Consider the following 20,378-nt stretch of genomic DNA (forward strand, 5'->3'; position numbering starts at 1 on the left):
GATAAAGACTCCTTCCGGTCATGTGACATGTGATCCCGCCAGCCACTGCACAGGGCTGGAGAGACGCATTACGTCACCGCTTCACTGGTCGCCATGGGAACTGTCCCGCCCTTCCACGCTGCCCCCCTCCACCCCAGCCCGGGAGGCGGGGACTTAGCGACCGAGAGGGCGCCTTCGAATCACCGACCACTAGCTACGAAGGCTGAGGGGCGGGGCTTTATGGGCCACGCCCAGTCATTGGAATCGAATTTCTGGTTGGCTGAATGTGAGAGACAGGTTAGCCAATGAACGGCCACAATGGGGAGAGGGCGGGGTCTGGAGCTCCGATTGGCAGGCGACCAACCAACGGCGCGCGGCCCTTGACGCTCCTGCTCCACGTCGGCAGCATCGTTGAGGCCAAGATGGAGGCGCTGATCCTGGTAGGAGCGGGCTCCGGCCGGCGGGGGGAGAAGTGGGGTCGGACCAGGGGGGTGGGCACTGCCAGCGTGGGGGATGGGCACTGCCAGCCAGTGTGGGGGATGGGGGAAGGATGGGCCCTTCCAGTGTGGGGGATGGGGATGAACTCAACTGTTGGGGGATGGGGATTGGGTTCTGCTGTTGGGGGGGACGGGCTCCATTGTTGGGGGACAGGGTGGTGTTGGGCACTGCCAGGGGGGAAGATGGGCACCCCCAGTGGGTGGGATGGGGGTTGGGCGCTGCTGTTGGGGTGGGGGGAGGAATGGGCTCTGCCACTGGGAGAAGCGGGGGCAGAATGGGCCCCGCCTTTGGGGGGTATGGGGGAGAAAGGTAAGAGTGGTGATGTAATGTACTTAGACTTCTGTAAGATGTTTGACTTGGTACCGCACGACATTTTGATTAAAAAACTAGAATGATATAAAATTAACATGGCACATGCCAAATGAATTAAAAACTGGCTAACTGATAGATCGCAAAATGTAATGGTAAATGGGGAATTGTCATCAAGTGGGTGTTTTTCCAGTGGGGTCTTCCTATGTCGGTTCTTGGCCCGTGCTAATTAACATTTTTATCAGTGTCCTGAAAGAAAACATAAAATCATCACTTATGAAGTTTGCAGATGACGCAAAGACTGGGGAAGTGGTAAATAATGAAGAGGACAGGTCATTAATTCAAAGTGATCTGGATTGCTTGGTAAACTGGGTGCATGCAAACAGTATGCATTTTAATACAGCTAACTGTAAAGGTATACATTTGGGAACAAAAACTGTAGGCCATACTTACGGGATGGGGGACTATCCTGGGAAGCAGTAACTGGAAAAAGATTTGGCGGTGATGGTGGATAATTAGCTGAATGTGAGCTCCCAATGCTACGCTGTGGCCCCAATGGCTAATGCAACCCTGGGATACGTAAATAGGGGAATCTTGAGTCGAAGCAGAGAGGTTATTTTACTTCTGTCTTTGGCACTGGTCTGACCATTGCTGGAATCCTGTGTCCAGGTCTGTGCCCACAGTTCGAGAAGGATGTTGATAAATTGACAGAGAGCTCAGAGAAGAGTTATGAGACTGATTAAAGAATTAGAAAACCTGCCTTGTAGAGGTAGACTCAAGGAGCTCAATCTGCTTAGCTTAAGAAAGAGATGGTTGGTTACGTGGTGAGCTGATTGCAGTCTATAAATATCTAAATAGGGAACATCTAAATAGTAAGTAAATAATGGGGTCTTTAGTCTAGCAGGGAAAAGTATAACACCATCCAATGGCTGGAAGTTGAAGCTAGACAAATTCAGAATGGAAATAGAGCATAAATATTTACCAGTGTGGGTAATTAACCATTGGCAAAACTTACCAAAGGTCATGGTGGATTTTTCATCACTGATAATTTTTAAGTCAAGATTGGATGTTTTTCACAGAATCACAGAATATCAGGGTTGGAAGGGACCCCTGAAGGTCATCTAGTCCAACCCCCTGCTCGAAGCAGGACCAATTCCCAGTTAAATCATTCCAGCCAGGGCTTTGTCAAGCCTGACCTTAAAAACCTCTAAGGAAGGAGATTCTACCACCTCCCTAGGTAACGCATTCCAGTGTTTCACCACCCTCTTAGTGAAAAAGTTTTTCCTAATATCCAATCTAAACCTCCCCCACTGCAACTTGAGACCATTACTCCTCGTTCTGTCATCTGCTACCATTGAGAACAGTCTAGAGCCATCCTCTTTGGAACCCCCTTTCAAGTAGTTGAAAGCAGCTATCAAATCCCCCCTCATTCTTCTCTTCTGCAGGCTAAACAATCCCAGCTCCCTCAGCCTCTCCTCATAAATCATGTGTTCTAGACCCCTAATCATTTTTGTTGCCCTTCGCTGGACTCTCTCCAATTTATCCACATCCTTCTTGTAGTGTGGGGCCCAAAACTGGACACAGCACTCCAGATGAGGCCTCACCAATGTCGAATAGAGGGGAACGATCACGTCCCTCGATCTGCTCGCTATGCCCCTACTTATACATCCCAAAATGCCATTGGCCTTCTTGGCAACAAGGGCACACTGCTGACTTCTGGAAGATCTGCTCTAGGAATTATTTGAGGAAGTTCTATGGCCAGTGTTGTACAGGAGGTCAGATGAGATGATCACAGTGGTCCCTTCTGGCCTTGGAATCTAGGAGTGGGGACTGCTATTTGAGGAAGGGGAGGAATGGGCACTGCCATTGGGAATGGTAGGGGGTGAATGGGCACCACCATTGGGTACCCCTGCCACACACATGGTGGCTGGGATTGGGATGTGTAAGGCTCTGGCAGGGGAGAGGTTGCCCCAGGGCTGATGCACCTGGCTCGGGGGGAGGAGGGGGGCCTGACCTGTATCACCCCTTGGTGTGAGGATAGCAGGGGCGTATGCAGGGTAACACTTGCTGTGTGGGGGTTGATTACCTCCTGCTCTGGGTGGGAGTTCCCCTTCTGTCTGGGCCGGGGGAGGGATTCCAGCTTTTGTTGGGGAGGATATGTATGATCTGGACAGACCATTAACCCTGGGGGCTGGCTCCTGAGATAGCAGCTGTGACTGTCATGTGGGGCCCAGGGTGCTACTCTGTAACACAGGACAGTTGTGGGGGAGGGCAGGGCCCCTCCTCAAAAACCAGCTGCACCATCGCAGCTTGCTCTGAGACAAGTATCTCAAAACCTCGCATTCAGGGGAGAACATGGAAAAACTGAATAACTTAGGCCTGAGTCTGTCGAGGCCCTAGGATGCTAGGTCAGACAGGGGCAAACCAGCCCCTGTTTGGTGCACCATGTTGACTCTTACAGTTTAAATGGTGCAAAATTCAAAGGCATAATTCCTTCCTCTCCTGTCCAAACTTCTGGAACCGATGACTTCTGTGACATTCTTGTGTGTGGTTGGAGCAAAACCTCACAGCATTCTGAAAATGCAGCAGTGTAGGGCCGTGTGAAATGATCCCAGTGTAGTAAATAAACCAGGGGTCACTGTGCTGAATGGGGTGGTAGGCTTAGTTTCTGATTTAATAAAATTCCCCTCCCCCGCCCCCCGAAAGCACCCGGAGCTGCAGTGTCACTTCCCCTTTGCCTCCTCAGAGATCTGGACTCTTTGCTGCAGGCCTTAGGCCCAGCTTAGCCCCCCTGCTTCTCCCAGTACTCAGGGCCTTGACTGCAGGGAATGTTCCTCCATTGGCCCCGGGAGATGTGGGGTGTTGGAGGGAGGGATTGGAGCAAAGCAAAGTTCTTGGGAGGGGGGGAAAGCTGTGTTTCCTGCACCCAGAAGCTCCTTTGACTCTGCACAGGCGGGAGGGGCTGCCCACCTGGCATAGGGCTCGAGGTTGCAATCAGGAAGGTGTGATTTCAGTGTCTGTCATCTTTGCAGCTGCCAGGGCTAGAAATAACCTGGAGAGCTGGGGCAGGAGCAGCCCTTGTCCTGGACGTTCCCAGCGCAGGTGTAGGCCTGTTTCGGGGGAATGGGACTGATTGGTTCTGACTGTGTGAATGAGCTGGGAGGGAGTTGGGCATGGCCAGTGGGACACAGGCAGCTGACCAGGAAGAGCAGAGGGCCCCTTGGGCCAGCGGCCTGCCCCTGATGTTCTCTCCAAGCCTTGGCTGTGGAGGCTACTCCACAGAAGCGGTTTAAGCCCAGTTTGTCCCTCTAGCCAGGCTGCCTGGCTCTGAGACCTGGGGTGGGCTTGCTCCCCACATGCTAACACTCTGGGCATGCTGGATTCTGGGAGGTTTCAGAAGGGCCAGTGGGGAGAGGGCTGGTTGAACTCGTGGATCCAAGCTGGCGCCAAACTGGTTTGGATTGGACTGGTTCTTGTCCCTCTGAGAGCCTGGTCAGCTCCAGCTAGTTCGCGTGGCACTTGCCAAACAGCCAAGGCATTTCTGTGTGTGGAACCGGGGCCCGAGTCTCTGCTGCATGAACCCAGGGTGGGGAGGGGAATGGCAGCCTGAAGTCACAGTTGTGCCTCCCTCATTGTGGTCAGCTCCCGCGTGGTCCCCTACACAAAGGAGAGCAGCCCACAGGCTGTGCTAGCTCACCCAGGCCTGGCATGGCTGCCTGGGAGCTGCTGGGAGCCCAGGCCGTCCAGCGCACTCAGTGCTCCAGTCACCCTCCTCCTGCCCCTACAGCTGGGTGGTGGGACTACCCCTCCGCCCCACTGCATTCTGCCCCCTTTACACTGCACCTGACCATTCCAAAGCATTGCCTGCCCGTCCTAGGGGATTGGCTCTAGCGGAGGTCAGGCTGATGTTACAGCTGGCTCTGAAGCACAGGAAGGGCGGGCTAGGGCTCTGGACTTGGACTCCGGAGACCAGTCACTTACTCTGCCCCCTGCCTCAGGTTCCCGTGTGTGCAGTGGAGATCCCCCTTCCCAGGGGTCACACTCAAGCCGGAGTGCTCCGATTCTGCGGTGCTTAGGCCAGAGGAATCCTGATCTAGGTCAGAGCCCGTTCAGATGGGGCAACTCGGCCTAGGGGGTGACAGGGCTGGACTCTCTCATTTGCCCTGTGCTAGGGAATGATAGCTGAGGGGGAAATGAATCTAGGGGAGTAAAAACCTCTGGTGGCTTTGTCTGTCTTGGCCAGCAGCAGTTCTGACAGCCAGGGACGTGCACCTGTCTTATCTCAGTGCAGAAAGATCCTGGGCTTTAGGCTCTTAATATATTGTGCACCAGAGCCGAGTCGTCCGGAGGGAATTGTTTCTGAAGGTGGGAAGTCGTTATGTGTGTACGATTTTCTTCCAAGTCAGGTATGCAGCTGCGTTACCCGAAAAGCCCGGCTACTTGCTGCATGCTTCCCCGTGGGTGGATAGAGCACTGAGCTGAGTGTCAGGACTCCTGGATTCCACCTGTAGCTCTGCAACTGGCCTGCTGCTGGGTTCCCTGGGGCGAGTTACTTCCCTGCCCTGTGCCTCAGTTGTTCCATCTGTGAAATAATAATGATGCCAACCTCCTTTGTAAAGCGTTTGGAGATCCACTGGTGCCTGACAATACCCGGTCTAAAGTGCCCTTCTCTATTGCTCCAGCAGCTCTTTGCCCCTCTCCTTTATCTGCAGACAGGTTCTCCAGTCGCCTTTGCAAATAATAATAATAAAGCCCCACCTGTATTTCTTGGCTTCTGGCATCTCTTTTCTGGTGCTATCCCCTGGTTAGGGTCCTGGCAGCCGTCAAAGGTTTACGCTGTGGCTACGGACACTGCGCTGACCATCTGGGCTGTTGAGCACCTACTTGAATTGAATGAAGTCTAATTTATTGAAACGTCTGAATTAAATGATCAGTATAAACTGTGCCGTAACTCTTAACATCTCGTTTTAATGGTTGATTGCTTGAGGCTCAAACTAAAAACCTCCAGAGAGAAATTCAGGCAGCTTCTCGATCTCCAGGCCCTCTGCCCTCCGGAAGCGCTCGTTATAGATTTAAAATGTGTATTTGTTTGCTTTGCTCTGCAGTACAGCATGGCTCTAGAGAAGTGTAAATCCTCCAGGGCTCCTCTTGAGTTCTTTGCCAGGCTTGCTTCTCATTTCCCTTCTGAGGGGAGATGGATGGAGCAGGGGCTGGGCTGGGAAGACTCAGCCGTTTCAGCTCTAGGCTGCCGGTTCTAATCCAGCGCAGGGCAGCAGCTATTGTAAATTACTAGCTGGATGCAAAAGAGGCTTGTGGTTTTTCAAGGTGGTTCCTTTGGCTCATGTACAGCTGCCCTCTCGTCGGTCAAGGAGCGAATGGAGACTGGTCTCCTTTGTCATCTCCAGAGAGGGTCTGGCCCTGGTCAGGGTGAGGTATATGTGGGGGTAGCGCATTGAAGGGAATGCGGCTCTCCAGGGTTGTCCACCCAGCTGCACCCAGAAGAACACGGCTGAGCCCCCACGTTGGAGGGGAATCTCGGGACAGTCACACCAATGTGGGATGCAGTTAACGGCTGGGGTACGTTTGAGAGTCAATCCAGAATAAAGCAGGGTGTTAATGTAAAGGTGATTATCTATTCCAGTTTAACTCCATGTGTCAGTTAGTAGGTTAATATTAGTTTAACCCTTAATCCACTTTGAAAGTGGATTAAGCTAATTCAGAGTAAGGCACTCTTATACTGGAGTAAGAGTGTCCACACATGGAATTAATCTAAATTAACTCCCCATGTTGACAAGCCCTAAAGAGTTTTTGGCCTGATTCTCAGACCCACTTGCAGTGACGCCCATAGGGGCAGCAGGTGCTTGGCACCTCTGACAGTCAGGCCCTTAGATTGCGCACCCACCAATCAGGCCCCTTAGGGTGTCCCACAAATGGAGACCCCCGAATAGCCTGGTTGCTCCTGGCAGGTTCAGCCACACTGTCTCAGTCTCCTGGGCTGGGGGTGGGGATCAGCCCAGCTTTCTGACAGGGCCTTCTGGAGACAAAGGGCTGCAGACTTGAGCCCAATTCCCTGCAGGCTAAGCCATGCTTGGCTTCTGGGGGAAGGCCAGTCCCATGAAGCTAGGCTCCCTAGGGCTGTGGAGTCAGCTGGGGAACTTGGCCACCTGGCAGTTCCTGTCCTCTCCCCCATCCCCTGGGAGACACAAGGATGAGCAGCTATGGGGAGGGGTCCCTTGGGCTGGTGCCAGGCAGCCCGCGGGGTCCTGGCTTCTCGGAAGTGGGGCAGTCCCATGCTGTGCCCAGTGGAAGCCAGTCCATGCGTCACAACAGGCAAGGGCCCAATCCTGGATGTGCTGGGCACCAGCAGCCTCCGTGGGGAGCAGAGGGCGTCATGGGCGATTGGCACCACGTGGGCTCCAGTGCAGGGTTGGTTCTGGGAGCCTCCCCCCAGGGGCTGGTTCTCCTTGGCAGAGTCTCAGCTTGAGGAGAGGCCGCCATGCCCGTCTGGGAACCGCCCTGCGCTCCTCAGATCCGCAGGTGGGTGGATTTCTGCACTTCTGCTCTGCTGCCGGGCCCCAGGCAGTAACGGGGGGCCCGGGATGGGGTGGGGGTGCCGCACGCAGAGCCCGCAGCGTTTGAGGTGAAGTTCTGTTATACACTCCGACTGTGGCTATGTGGAGGTCAGTGCATCACAGAACTTTGTCTCGAGAGCTTTTTAGCATCTATCTCACTTGGGGTCCCCCAGGTCTCTGCTGCGCCACCCAGGTGCCTCCACCCCTTTTCTGTGGTCTGCAGACCCGAGCTGTGGGTCTTGGCCTGTGTGGGGCTCTGCCGCACGCTAAGCTGACTGCTTAGACTACCTGATACGTCAACAACAGGCTCCCCTGGCTCCCAGCCCCTTCACCGCTGGCAACTCAGGAGCCTTTCAGGAGGCCTGGCGGTGCCCTGAGGCCTGGCGGTGGGGTGCAGGGAGTGATCTCCATGTGACACGGGTCTTGATCTTTGCAAACCCCATTCCTTTTACTCTGGGGGACTGAGGGTCTCCTGAGCCGTGGGGCTGGAAGCACAGAAATGGCCGGGCCCTAATGGGCTGAATCCCTTCGATCCTGCCCCAGTGTGCTGGGAGACTTCGATGCTGCCAGCCTGAGCCCCTAACAGCCCCAATAGTGCTGCTCACCTTCCTGAGCCTCTGCAGACAAGCAAGCCCCATTCCAGGAGCTAAACTGCCCCATCTTGCGCCCCCTCCCCCTAGGGAGCCAGTCCCCCCCCCCCCCCCCCCACGGTGGTGTGCCAGTGTAAATCCGGGTGGTAATCCAGCTGTGTGTGTGTCCAGCTCCGAGCGTGGCCTGGAGACAAGGGGCGACGATGCTTGGGGTTTGCCGCCTCTCACGTGCATCTGTGGGTGTCTGAGTGAATGATGCCCCCGATCTGCCGGGTGCCAGGGGTGCCGTGCTGCACGGGCAGGATCCCGTCAGTGTTCAGGGCTCAGCAGGCCGGGCGCTGCGGTGATGGCACCAGCCTGGGTGGAGGGAGACTTGCCATGAGCCGGGTCTGCACGGGGCAAAGGCCATGTGCGGTGGGGAGGAGCCACAATGGGTCACCAGCACAGAGCCGTGCCTCACTAGGGTAGATGGGAGCTGTAACAAAGGGCCTGGTGGTTGGGGGGCCTGGCATGTATTGGACTGTGGCCCCGTGACCTCCGGGCTGGGAGGAGGTGAGGGGAAGGGCTGTGCCGCCTCCATAGCCAGGGTGGGCACCAGTTGCCCCCTCCTGGCAGCCGCATGGGGAATGAGCTGGGGCTGGGCTGAGCATCGGCAGAGAGACCATGAAGGGCCGAGTGCCTGGGGTGGTGCTGGCTGGGTAGAGGGGCTGGGGATTGGCCCACTCTGCCCTCTTAGTCAGGGTCAGCTCCCTCATGGCCCTTCGCTCAGGGGGCCCTGTGGGGACAGGCCTGGGGCTAGGTGGGACCTATCAGTCCTTAGAGCCTGGGGCCAAGGCCTCATCTCAGTGGGACCTGCGCAGGCTTTCACAATGGGGTATCACAATGAGCCCTGCTGGGCCTGGGGCTGGCTGCTCTGCTTCCCGGCCAATGGCTGGGACCAGGGTGGATCCTGGTGGCGATGGGGGGCTCTCGTCAGTCTGGGTGACAGCCAGCGGCCCCCGAGGAGCCAGAGCCCCCATTGCCCTGGCCCCACATTGCCGGTCGGCCCCCCGAGGAGCCCAGAGCCCCCATTGCCCCGGCCACCCCCCCACCCTCCCCCAAGCCCTGTGCTGGCAGCCAGCCCTCAGGGGGCACAGAGCCCCCATTGTCCCCTCCAGCCCTGTACTGCCAGCTGCTGCCCCCCTTGTGCCTTCTGCATTCATGGCCTCTTAGTGCTGGGGCCCCTCGTCTGTCCCGTGTCCTTGTGCAGAGGGGATACGGCTCCCGACTTACTCCGTTCCCAGTGGAAATAACACCTGTAATCTGCATCATCTGACACTGAGCAGCAAAGCAGGGGCAAGATGGGAATAGAACCCAGGAGTCCTGCCCCCCGATCCCTTGCTCTGACTACTAGACACCACTCCCTCCCCAGAACTAGGGGCTACAACCCAGGAGTCCTGGCTCCCAGCCCACCTCTGCTCTAACCACTAGTCCCCGCTCCTTTCCTTGTCTTTGAAGCTGTCAAAGCTGCCATTGCCTTTGCTCCATGCTGCGGGGCCCCAGGGGGAAGCGGCTGGCCGGGGTGGGGAGTGATAAACGCGGTTGCTAGAGCTGCCCCGTGCAGAGCAGGGGGGTGGCAGCAGGAAGCCAGCTCTCCCGATAGCAGCCGGTTATTTATACGCCCGCCCGCCAAAGCACCAGCTGGGCGTCCTTGGTGAGCCATGTTTGCAGCTGCTGTGGGCCTGGAGCTCCCTCTGCTGGCTGAGGAAAGGGAGAGCACAGGGCTGGGGAGGCTGCCGGGAGGTGGGGCAGTGAGCTGGCTTGGGGGTGCTCGGTCCTGCAGGCCTGTGTGTTACCGGGCATTGGGCCTGTCTGCAGCTTGGGCTGGGGCCCCGGGGTAGCCTTGCTCACACCTGGGGCAATGGGGGGGCTTCACCAGTGCATGGAGGGGTCTGGCCCTGGAGGATCCTGAGTAGGGGGTGCCGGCACACCAGGGCAGGGGCAGCCAAGAGGGGGTCAGGCCTGTGGTGGGGATGGATGGATGCTGGCACCCAAGGATGGGGGGAGCCCCCCCAGAACGTTCCCCTCCCCCCCAGCTGTGCAGACACCCAGCCATTCATCTAGGTCATGCCATGGGCCGTTGGGGTTTGTATAATAATGTGGGACCTGATCACAGCTGGAATCTGTGGGGTGGGGGCCAGGCTCCCCCCTGATTCCATACTCGTTCTGATGCTTCTCTGCGGGGTCCTTTGGTGCCCCTGTCCATGCTCGCCATGGGGCGAGTGGGCACGTGTGCTGGGCGCAGAGAGGGCGTGGGAGGCAGGGGTAGCTGGGCCTGGAGCGACCGTGACAGAGCTGGACTGGTTACAGAGCACCCCCGACGCCAGCTGGGGATGGCCCTTTGGTCTGCAAACCCCTAGGGAGAGGTGCCGGGGCAGCAGCATCTCTGTCTGCCGGGCAGGGGCGTCCTCCCCCAGCAGGGCCCACAGCTGGCGCCGTCTGGGGGAGGTAAGTCCAGCCCTGGGTTGAGCGCCCATCTGGGGGCGATGCGCACGTCTGCTGGACACCAGCTTGAGAACAGCCGTCAGGGTGGGACTGATTTTCCAGCCCTGCTGACCTGGGGCGGAATCGGAGCTGGCCCCATGAGATGTGCCGAGATCCATGCCCCAGGGTGGTCCGTCAAGCCGGCTCCCCCCCCACCCCCAGCCCCACACAGGGAGCATGTGTGGGCCTAATCCTGGTGCCACGGCACCCGCCCCTCTGAGCTCCCAGCGTAGGCGGTTCTGGGCCGTGGCTGCCCCACATGCTGCCCTGGCAGGCTGAGCTCCCTGTGGGTGGGGAGGGTGGGCTGGAGTGGTGCAGGGCCGTGGCAGCTCTGGGCAGTGACTGGGCCTGTGTCTCTGCAGGAGCCATCCCTGTACACAGTGAAAGCCGTCCTTATCCTGGATAACGATGGCGACCGCCTCTTTGCCAAGGTGAGTGCCCGCAGGCAGCATGCCGTGGGGTGTGCTCTGGGTCCCGGGGGCACTGTGGGATGGGCAGAGACGGGGACAGGGGCTGCGCTTTGGGTCCAGGGTTGCCATAGGGGAGGCCAGATGCCATGGCTTTGGGTCCCAAAGGTGCCGCGCGGGGGGGGCATCAGATGCCACGCTTTGGGTCTCAGGGGTGCCACAGGGCGGGGCAGAGGGGCGTCAGATGCCGCGCTTTGGGTCCCAGGGGTGCCATTGGGTGGGGCGGGGGGCATCAGATGCCACGCTCTCGTCAGCTGCTGCGCTCTGAGTCCCACGACCTTACCCTAGGGCAGGCAGGGGCCTGAGATTCTCGTTTGTGAGTGAATTCCAGGACTGGGAAAGTAGGGATTGAGGGGAGCAACTCTGGAACCAGACACAGGGCAAAGCAAACTCCCCCCATCCTGCCAGTGCCCCTCAGTCCCAACCCGCAGCCCCGGGCTCGTCCCCAGCTCTGCCAATGCCCCTCAGTCCTGACCTATACCCACTCCTGGTCCTACAGTTTCAAAGACATGTGCAGGAAAACAAGCCCTGCTTCTTCCCCTCCGGGTCCTGCAGTGCGTGATGCTCTCTGGCTGCCGTGGGTGTCTGGGCGCCCAGAATCCACACCCGAGGTTTGGTGTGAGAGCTTGGTGTCCTTTTCCCAGTGCCAGGCTGCAGGCTGTGCCCATCTGGACTGGCCTGGTCTCCGGGCCCGGCTGGCATTGCACAGGTGCCGGGTGAGCTGTGCCAGGGTCAGGAGTAACGCCCGTGTCTCTCCTGGCAGTACTATGATGACACATACCCCACCGTTAAGGAGCAGAAAGCCTTTGAGAAGAACATCTTCAACAAGACCCACCGGACAGACAGTATGTGCCCTGGCCTGGCAGGATGGGGACCACGGGACACCGAGGGGGAAGGGCCACTGCCTGCGATCTCCCTGCCGGTTCGATTCATGGGCCCTGCAGCTCCACTCGCTGCAGTGGGGTGGGCACGGGCAGATGCCGCGTCTGGGTCCCAGGGGCACTGTGGGGGGAGGGTCAGACCCTGTGCTCTGGGTCCCCAGGGTGCCATGTGCAGGGTGGGAGGTTGGGTGCCATGCTCTGGGTCCCAGAGGTGCCATGGGGGGCTGGATCAGACACTGTGATCTGGGTCACAGGGGCACCATGGGCACCTCTGTTAAGGCAGGGCCATGCAATTGAGTCAGCAGCCAGACTGGGGGGAATCAATGGGGAATACCCCAATGCCCTCCCTGCCGATGATGCTCTGAACCAGGGTGGTCTTGGGATGCCCACCTAAAACCGAGACTGGTGCCATCCCATGAATGCTGGCTTCCCCTCCCTGCCTCACCAGCAGGCGGGCACTGGTGAGCCCACCCTAGCAAAGCCCCTTTTCCCACGAGCTGGCCTGTTCCTCACGTGTGGGCCTGTCCCCACTCCCAGGTGAGATCGCCCTCCTGGAGGGGCTGACCGTCGTCTACAAGAGCAGCATCGACCTGTACTTCTACGTCATCGGCAGCTCCTACGAGAACGAGGTTCGTTCCTGCCAGGGCCCCTGGGCCTGGGGACACTCAGGGAGGAGTTAGAGCCTCGCGTCAGGGCAGCCTAGCCAGCACGGGTGCTGGGGGGCAGGATGTTCTGTGTCCGCAGGGGATTGTGGGTACAGAACTGGAGGCGAGCGCCTGCCTAGAGAAACCTGGCCCTTGCTGAGGGACGGGGCATCGCAGCCGGCTCCTGCAACTTGGGGCATCGCCCGCAGCCCCCCATTGCTTTCCCAGCTGGTGCTCCGCTGCCTGCCCCATGTGGGCGTGGGTGGCCTGGTTGCGGCAGAGCGTTCTTGTAGTGCCAGGGGGGCAGCCTTTGGTTGCCACACAGGGAGCTGACCCTGGGCATGCTGTGAGGGGGGTGGGGCAGGGCAGTGGGCCCTGGAGTCAGCCACACTGTGCACCAGATCGGCAAAAGGGCTCCATGCCAATCAACTCCATGGAGAACGATGGAGACACCCCCATGGGCAGCTGTGGGGAATCCCCCACCATCCTCCACCCCCTGTTGTTCCCAGTGGAGGCTGTGGGCACTGGGCCCCTTTGCAAATCAGGCCCTAAAGGCTGCCCCTGCCCCCCATCAGAGCAGTGATAATGCTCTGCCCCCTCGCCTGTCCATCTCTCCTGCCAGGGGCAGCCTCCCGTGAGCAGATGGCCCCTCCCCAGTGCCCTATGCTTGGGTGTCAGCAGCGGGCTTGTGTGAGGGGGGCGCTTGGGGCAGGGCCTGGTCTCCCTGACCTGCGTCGTCTCCTCTTCCAGCTGATGCTCATGGCCGTGTTGAACTGCCTCTTCGACTCACTCAGCCAGATGCTGAGGTAAGGCCCCGTGAGGGGCGGCGGGGCGGAGCAGGGTGTGGGGAGGGCTCTCCTGCTGCTCGAGTTCCCCCAGCAGTGGGAGATGGGGGGCTGGAGGGTTAGTCTGGGCAGTCTAGGACCATCTGGGGCTCTGGCGCGGGAAGTCAGGGGCTCAGCACACTGCTGGGAGCCTCCCCAGAGCTCACAGTGAGGGAGGCACCGGCATCAGGGCCACCCCTGCTCAGACTGGGCCACTAGGGGCCTCCTGTTGCTGCTGATTAGACATGGCAGGTGCCCAGATGCCATGGTGATGGGCTGCAGGGTAAGACCTGAGCCAGGATGAGGTGACCCGGAAAGGCCTGGAATGGGGGGGTCAGCTTTGAGTCCTCAGTCCCCTCGGGCCAGGCCTGGGCCAGGTGTAAATCAGCAAGGCTCCAGTGACACCAGTGGTTTGTACCAACTGGATGTTTCTGAGGAAGGGGCTGTGGGCGATGTCTCCTGTTGGGCATCGGACCAGCTGCAGACGGCCGGCGGGGCGTGATCCTGCCAGCACCCGCCATTCCTGCTGATGGCTGCTCAGCACCCCAGGATAGAGGTCCACTCCCCACTGTGCCCCTCTGAGCCAGCACAGCCCTGTGTCCTGCTTGCTCCACGAGGGGGATCTTTCTGGGGCAGTGAAGCCGTTCCCAGCCACGGGAGCCCAGTCAGCCCAGCAGGGGAATGAACCAGCAGGGCCCCAGCTCTGCCCCTCAGTGCCCCAGTTCCTGGCAGGATCACCAGCCCCACTGAGAACGGGACAAATAAGATCAGAGTCCTGTCGCCCTAGCCTGGAGATTGGGGGGCCGGTGCAGTTACCGGGCAGCAAGGGGGTTGGCTGATCTAGGGCAGAGTCCAGAGCGCCAGGCACTATTGGCCAAACACTGCCCACCTGGCTGGGTCAGCGCTTCGGTCAGGTCTCGCTCCGGGCGGCTTGAACTCGATTGTGTCCAGGGTTTGCTCTCCAAACTCTGCACGAACCCTGGGGGTCACCTTTCCTCCTCGGGTTTGGATCAGAGCAGGGGAGGGGCCTAGTGGGCCAGATCCTCTGCTGGCAGAAATAGCCCCACTGGAGACCAGGGATGTGGAGGAACCATGTGCTCGGGACGGGGGTGTAACCATGCTGACTGTGGGAGCTAGCTGGGGTCACTCAATTAGGGTGAACTGCAAACAAAACGGGGCAGACAAACCCCTAAACCTGGTGGATATTCCAATTAGATTTGCCAAGCCAGCCCAAAACAACTTCTGTATTACCTCTCTGGTTACTCAGCAGTCCAACTAATGCAGTTCCCTTAAAATCCCCAGCCTCAGGCCTCCATCCAGACATGTCAAACATACGATGACAGACACACATGTCAAACATATGATGATAAATTCTGAAAATCTTGTTTCATCATAGAAAAGAAAAGGTTCTTCCAATCCCAAAGGACCAGACACACACCCAGGTCCAATTATAACTTAGATCTTACCCAAAATACACACTTATAGTCAATTCTTGTTATTTAAGCTAAAATTTATTAAAAAAGGAGAGAGAGAGAGTTGGTTAAAAGATAAGTATACAGACAGACTTGAATTCATTTCCTGTGGTTCAGATACAGAGCAGAGATGAGCTTGTAGTTGCCAAAAGTCCTTTTAGAATAGTCCACAGGTTATAGTCCAATGTCCATATTCAGAGTGACTCCAGTCAGTGACTGGGGATCTCAGTCCTTATGGCTTAAGGTTTCCCACTCTTGAAACCCAAAGCAGATCTGAGATGAAGAAGGATCCTGTCCCAAGGGTTTTATACATTTCCAGCAGCCTTTTGGACTGAGAAGAGAAGAGGCTTAACTTTCCTTCTCCTACACATCATGGCGATTAGCCCAGGGTCATTTATCCATTAAACAGGTCAGCTACAGGTTACCACGACCTTCCAAGAGACATGTAGACAGTAATACGATTTCACTCAAGTGTTCTCCTAAATGACTGTATTCCTTTTTTTGATCTTTGAATCAAAGCTATAGCAACAGACAAGACTTGTCTGCTGACATCACAAGACCTGAGCTGACATCTATCCTTCTATCTCTAACAATGCAGGCTGCATTTCAAAGCTCTGTTCATTTCCATCTCTTCCTAACCAATCTCTAAAGCCATGGGTCAGGTCAGTCTGTGAGTTAATTAACTCTTTCTGGCCCTGTCACCTTTCAGTGAGATATTAAATTACACTCATAACGGAGGTCTGAGACACTGTCAGCCCCCCTCCCCCTCCAGCACACTGGGGCCCAGCCCACCTAGAACCATTGCCCATCTAGTCCCTAGTCCATATAGCCTGGCAGCCCCACAGGGAGCTAGTGGGTCAGATCTGAGTCTCCTCTCCCCACCCCATACTGGACGTATCTGAGCCAGGCAGCCCCTCGCCAGGACGCTCCGAAGTTCCCCCTGCCGGGCAGGGGGCCTGACACCCCTCTGGTGGCAGCCTGAGCTGCCCTGCAGCATGGTGTGTGGGCTGCGCCTGGTGCCCAGGTATGGTGGGTCTGGCGCCAAGGCCCCGGGCTCTCCCTGACAGGGTGCGGGTCTCTCGGCAGGAAGAACGTGGAGAAGCGTGCCCTGCTGGAGAACATGGAGGGTCTCTTCCTGGCAGTGGATGAGATCGTGGATGGAGGGTGAGCACCAGTGTCCACACAGAAATGAGGCTCCGGCTCCCGCTCCCCCCATGGGGCCCAAGGCTGCAACTTCCTCCCTCCACCCAGCTTGTCCTGGGCCCATCTTACCAGGCTCTTGTGTCCAGGGCCTGAGTACTGGGGCATTCTGCCCAGCTTGAGGGGTGGTGGCCAGGCATCAGCACTGGCAGCTGGCAAGTGCTCCCTGGGGAGGGCTGGAACACGCTGCTTGCCAGGCCCCCCCCCCCCCCCCCCGATTCCAGCTGGCTGTTGTCATCACGTATGTCCAGCTGGTTGGTGTGGGCGTGGGCATATGCATGTAAATGCCCAGCCCTGGGAAGGTGACATTTCTCTGAATTGAGGGAGGTTTAAATTCTTCCAAAGGGCCTGGCTGCCTAGATACCCTGTCCTCAGCTGGCCAGGCTGACCCTCTGCATGTCTCTCCCCTCTCCCTGCACTGGCCACCCTGACCCTTTGCAGGCTCCCTTCCCCTCCCTCCCCCCCAGCTCGGTTCGCCCATCCCTCCTCTGGCCACCCAGCTCTCTGGGCAGTCCCAAGCTGGTCAGAGTCGCCCAGATTCTCACAGACCGGCCGTTGGGGGTGGAGGGTTTGTCACAAGCCCGTTGGGCCATCAGTGTGGTGCCCCTTGTGCGGCACAGGGCGGCAGCCTGGGCACGGGGGGCCCCGCGAGCAGGGGCTTCTCTCACCTGGCACAGTGTTAACGGGCCACGTGCTCCTCCCTCAGCGTGATCCTGGAGAGTGACCCCCAGCAGGTGGTGCACCGAGTGGCTGTGCGGGTAAGTGAGTGCGGCCCCCCTTCCCCGGAGCAGCCCCGCTCTCCCCCCACTCTGAGAGCCCCTCCCCCTGGGGAGTAGAGCCCAGCTTCTGTCCCAGTAGGCTCCTCCTCCTTGACTTGCCCATCACCATGCCAGCTGCCCATTCTGCCCCCTGTCGGGCACCCAGAGGGAGCGCTAGGGCAGGAGCCTGCTCCCCCTGGAATGGCTTTGCCCTACAGGGTGGGTGGGGGAGGGGCAGCACGATTCCTCAGTGCACAATGTACCCCCTGCTGCACTCCTGCCCTTCCCCCCTCCTGCTTTCCAGCCCCTAGGGGCTGGGGTGGCTGCGAACCAGGCTGGGGCTGAGCTGGGGCCTGACTCCCTGAGAGCAGTGGGGAAGGGCCTGGCCACCTTGCCCAGCCCCCTACATTGGGAAGGAGGGGGGAACCGTGTCCCCTGCAGCATTGGGGTGGGGGGTGAGGGCAGTGCCCCCTGCAGCATGGAGGGGTGGGGTTCAGGGCAGCACCTCCTGTGGCACTGGGGGGCTGGAAGTGGTGCTCCATGACATGTCTGTTGCAGGGCGAAGACGTCCCCCTGACAGAGCAGACAGTTTCTCAGGTACATCCCTGTCCCTGTCCCCACCCTCCCTGCGCACCGGCATCACTCCCCCAGCCTGGGCAGGCCTGTCCCCCTGGTCGGCTCCAGGGCTCTGCAACTTCCCATCCCCAGATTTCGCCATCTCCAGCCCAGGCCCCACCCTCCCCCAGTCAGGCCCCTCCCAAGCTTAGCATGGGATTCCCCAGGGCAGACCAGCAGGGATTTCCCCCCCCCCCCCCCCAGGGGCCTGGTCCTGATTTCTTTGCAGACTCCAGTGCCCCCTAGTGGCAATGCGGTCCATGGGGGGGGTGCCCTCCTGACCACTTCCCAGCATGGAGTTGGATTGCAACGTGCAGCAATTGTTAACCGCCCCCAGCATGCTCTGTGCTGCATGAGACCTAGCGGTGGGCACAGCCTCTGCCCTGGGGAGCCCACAGCCAGCGAGGCACACAAAGGGTGGCACTAACTTAGAGTAAGGGCCTAAGAAATACTGTGGGCCCCACGGTAACCCAGCTCCTTCTGGGCTGGGTGCTCTGAGGCCAGGCCCTTAGATACACTGTGCCATGCAGCCTGTTGGTAGGGGCTGCCCCGGCGCTCTCCTGTCCAGGGCTGCTCTGCCTCCAGACAGGCCCGCTGCTCATTGGCCAGAGCTCTAGATGGCAGCTTGTCCAGCTGGACAGAGTGCCCTGCCTGTGCCCTGTCGGGGGCCTGTCCCAGTACAGGCTGGGCCGAGCCACAAGACGGCTCTTAACCCTGGATCCGGTTCCCTTTGCCCCATTGTGAGGCAGTGCCTGGCCCAGGCATGGGGAACAGCCTGTAACTCCAGAAACTCATGGAGCCCTGCGGGATGGCAGGGGCAGATCCTGCTTACCTGTTGCCAGCTGGTGCCCGTGGCTGCAGGCCGGGTTGGTAGTAATAGAGCGCGTCCCTTGGCCCAGCTGTTCTCCAGCCAGTCTCTCCTGCTGGGTCCTGCCGGCCCACGGACCCTTCCACCACAGCTACACTGCCCCCTGCGGAGTGGCGCCCAGACAAGGCCCCTGTAGTCAAAGGGCCCAGGGCTTCTGAAAGAGCCTGACATGCAGGTAGCACTTGCCCCACACGCAGCTCCCTCTGGGATTGGAGGGACAGCAGTCAGCTGGGGCCCTGGATCTTGACATCAGCCCCTGCTCTTAACCAGAGAGCTGTGGGGTCTCTCATGCCCCCTGCAGGGCTGTTGAGGCCAGTGGTCACCATGGCGAAGGGGGTTGGCTCTAGCAGTGGGGCTGGTGAGCTCTGCAGGGGAGGGGAGGGGGATGGTGCCAGGCCGGCAGGTCACTGGAGGGGAGGGGAGGGGAGAAGAGGTCTGCCACCCAACCCCTCCAGCTGAGCCACCCCCTTTCTCTGCTTTCCAGGTGCTGCAGTCAGCCAAAGAACAGATCAAGTGGTCTCTGCTGCGATAGGGCACGGATCCCACTGCTGCCCCCATCTCTACTGTGTCCCACCCCCTTGTCCTGTATGACGCACTGCCTGGCGCCCTAACACGCTGGAGGATTTTGCTGGATCTGGTGTCTGGCTCTTTTCTGACCCTCTGGGCAGCCGCTGCTTTCCCAGCCCTTGAACAATGGGGAACCTCGCATCAGGGTCAGCGGAGGTGGCTGCTGCCCAGCCCAGACATTTGCCCTATCCCAGGGCTCGCAGGGGGTCCCCCAGACTCATTGCTACTGAAACCAAGCCCGGGATGGGATGGGGTGACACCCTGGACCCTGCTTCACTGCTGCCCCCTGTGGCGGCTGTTTGTCCTGGCCTAGTGCCCTCTTTGGGGTGTGGTGAGGGCAGGGCTTCCCCACATCATCCTGCTTCCTCCATCTCCACTGGCTGTTCCCTCCAGGGGGTGGGTCCCTGTGCACTCCCTGCCACTGCAGTAGCCAGTTACAATCCACCCACTGAGGCCCTTCCTGGGGCAGATGCTGCTGATGGGGGGGTCTCGTGGGCTTACCTCCTCCCGGGGGCTGCCACTTGGGTGCAGCCAGCGTGGGGTGGGCTCTGGAGCCCAGCAGCTCCCCAGGCCAGGGGAGAGTCGGGGATCCAGCATGGGAGGGGCGTCTCCTCCACACTCTGCCCAGGTGCCTTTGCTGTTAGCCGCCTTTCCCGGGGACCCAGCTTGGCAGCCCCATGGCTCTCGGGTCCCCCTGCCCTGCAATGAGGGGCCAGCGTTACTGGTGCTCCTGGCCCAGCTCTGCCATGGAGCCTGTGCAGTGCCGGGGCAAAGCCACTTGTAGCCAGCCTCCAAAGTGCTCAGCGCCCTGCTGTACCATTACGCTCATGGGGGGGGGGCAGTGTTCTCCATCGCACTTGCGGGGGCTGGGTTCCCCATCATGCTCAGTGGTGGGGACAGGGGGGATCCACCTTGCACCCAACGGGAGCTGCAGGCTGCTGACCCTCTCCCTCTAGTTGCCCTTGGCTTTCTGGGTGCCATGGGCTGGATCTTGGCAGGGGGGGCACCCCCCCAGTTCCCCCGGGTTCAGTTGGAGCCCGGGGCACTCTCCCCACTGGAGGTGGGTCATGCAGAGTGGGTGCTTCAGAGGGTCTGTGTCAGGCCCCAGCACAGGGAGCAGGCAGCTGGACAGAGTTGACTGCACTGACCCTGATCCCTGCCAACAGCTGGATCCCTGGAGGACCAGGTCACAGCTCCATCCATGCTGGAACTAGGGGGTGCAGCTGCCCTCCCAGGTTGAAGTGGTTTCCATTACATGCAGGGTTTACAGTTGGGGTCAATGGCTGACAGAACCCCTGCGGAGCTCCCCTGCCCCACCCCTCTGAGCCTTCCTGCCCCCTGCTGGGCTGGGCCCTTCCGGCTCAGTGGCATGCTGCCCACTCCCCCCATCCCTGGGGAGAGGCCCCATGGGTAACCCCTGCTCCAAGCCAGCTTTGAGGAGAGGCTCTTGGAGCTGTGTGGCAGGTGGGTGCAGACCCTGCTGTGACCCCCTGGGCTCCTGCTAAAAGCATCCCCCTAAAGCATCCTTCTGCTGTCCCGGGTCCCCTTCCTTCCGAGCAGTGAGATCAGCGGGGTGCTCAGTGCTGCTCCCCAGCTGTGGGGAGAGGCTTG

General features: G+C 59.2%; 1 protein-coding gene across 2 annotated transcripts; it reads left to right on the top strand.

Moving 5' to 3' along the window:
* The first annotated feature begins 269 nt into the window (after positions 1–269).
* COPZ1 (coat protein complex I subunit zeta 1) lies at positions 270–18,833 on the top strand. Of its 2 annotated transcripts, XM_048831798.2 has the most exons (9): positions 270–419; positions 10,834–10,902; positions 11,702–11,783; positions 12,357–12,448; positions 13,214–13,269; positions 15,846–15,923; positions 16,666–16,717; positions 17,276–17,314; positions 18,685–18,833. In XM_048831798.2, exons 1-9 carry the CDS (start codon positions 285–287, stop codon positions 18,730–18,732), a joined length of 651 nt encoding a protein of 216 aa, XP_048687755.1. In that variant the 5' UTR covers positions 270–284; the 3' UTR covers positions 18,733–18,833. The 2 variants fall into 2 exon arrangements, with proteins under 2 accessions (XP_048687755.1, XP_048687756.1); XM_048831799.2 differs by lacking the exon at positions 17,276–17,314.
* Positions 18,834–20,378: the final 1,545 nt, after the last annotated feature.

This window comes from Caretta caretta, chromosome 20 (assembly GCF_965140235.1).
Source record: "Caretta caretta isolate rCarCar2 chromosome 20, rCarCar1.hap1, whole genome shotgun sequence".
NCBI classification, from domain to species: Eukaryota; Metazoa; Chordata; order Testudines; family Cheloniidae; genus Caretta; species Caretta caretta.

Excerpts from the sequence above, each read along its gene's own strand:
- COPZ1 (XM_048831798.2), top strand. The coding sequence starts at position 285 with ATGAACGGCCACAATGGGGAGAGGGCGGGGTCTGGAGCTCCGATTGGC. Across the intron at positions 420-10,833 it reads AGATGGAGGCGCTGATCCTG|GAGCCATCCCTGTACACAGT; the intron begins GTAGGAGCGGGC and ends GTGTCTCTGCAG. Across the intron at positions 12,449-13,213 it reads GCAGCTCCTACGAGAACGAG|CTGATGCTCATGGCCGTGTT; the intron begins GTTCGTTCCTGC and ends CTCCTCTTCCAG.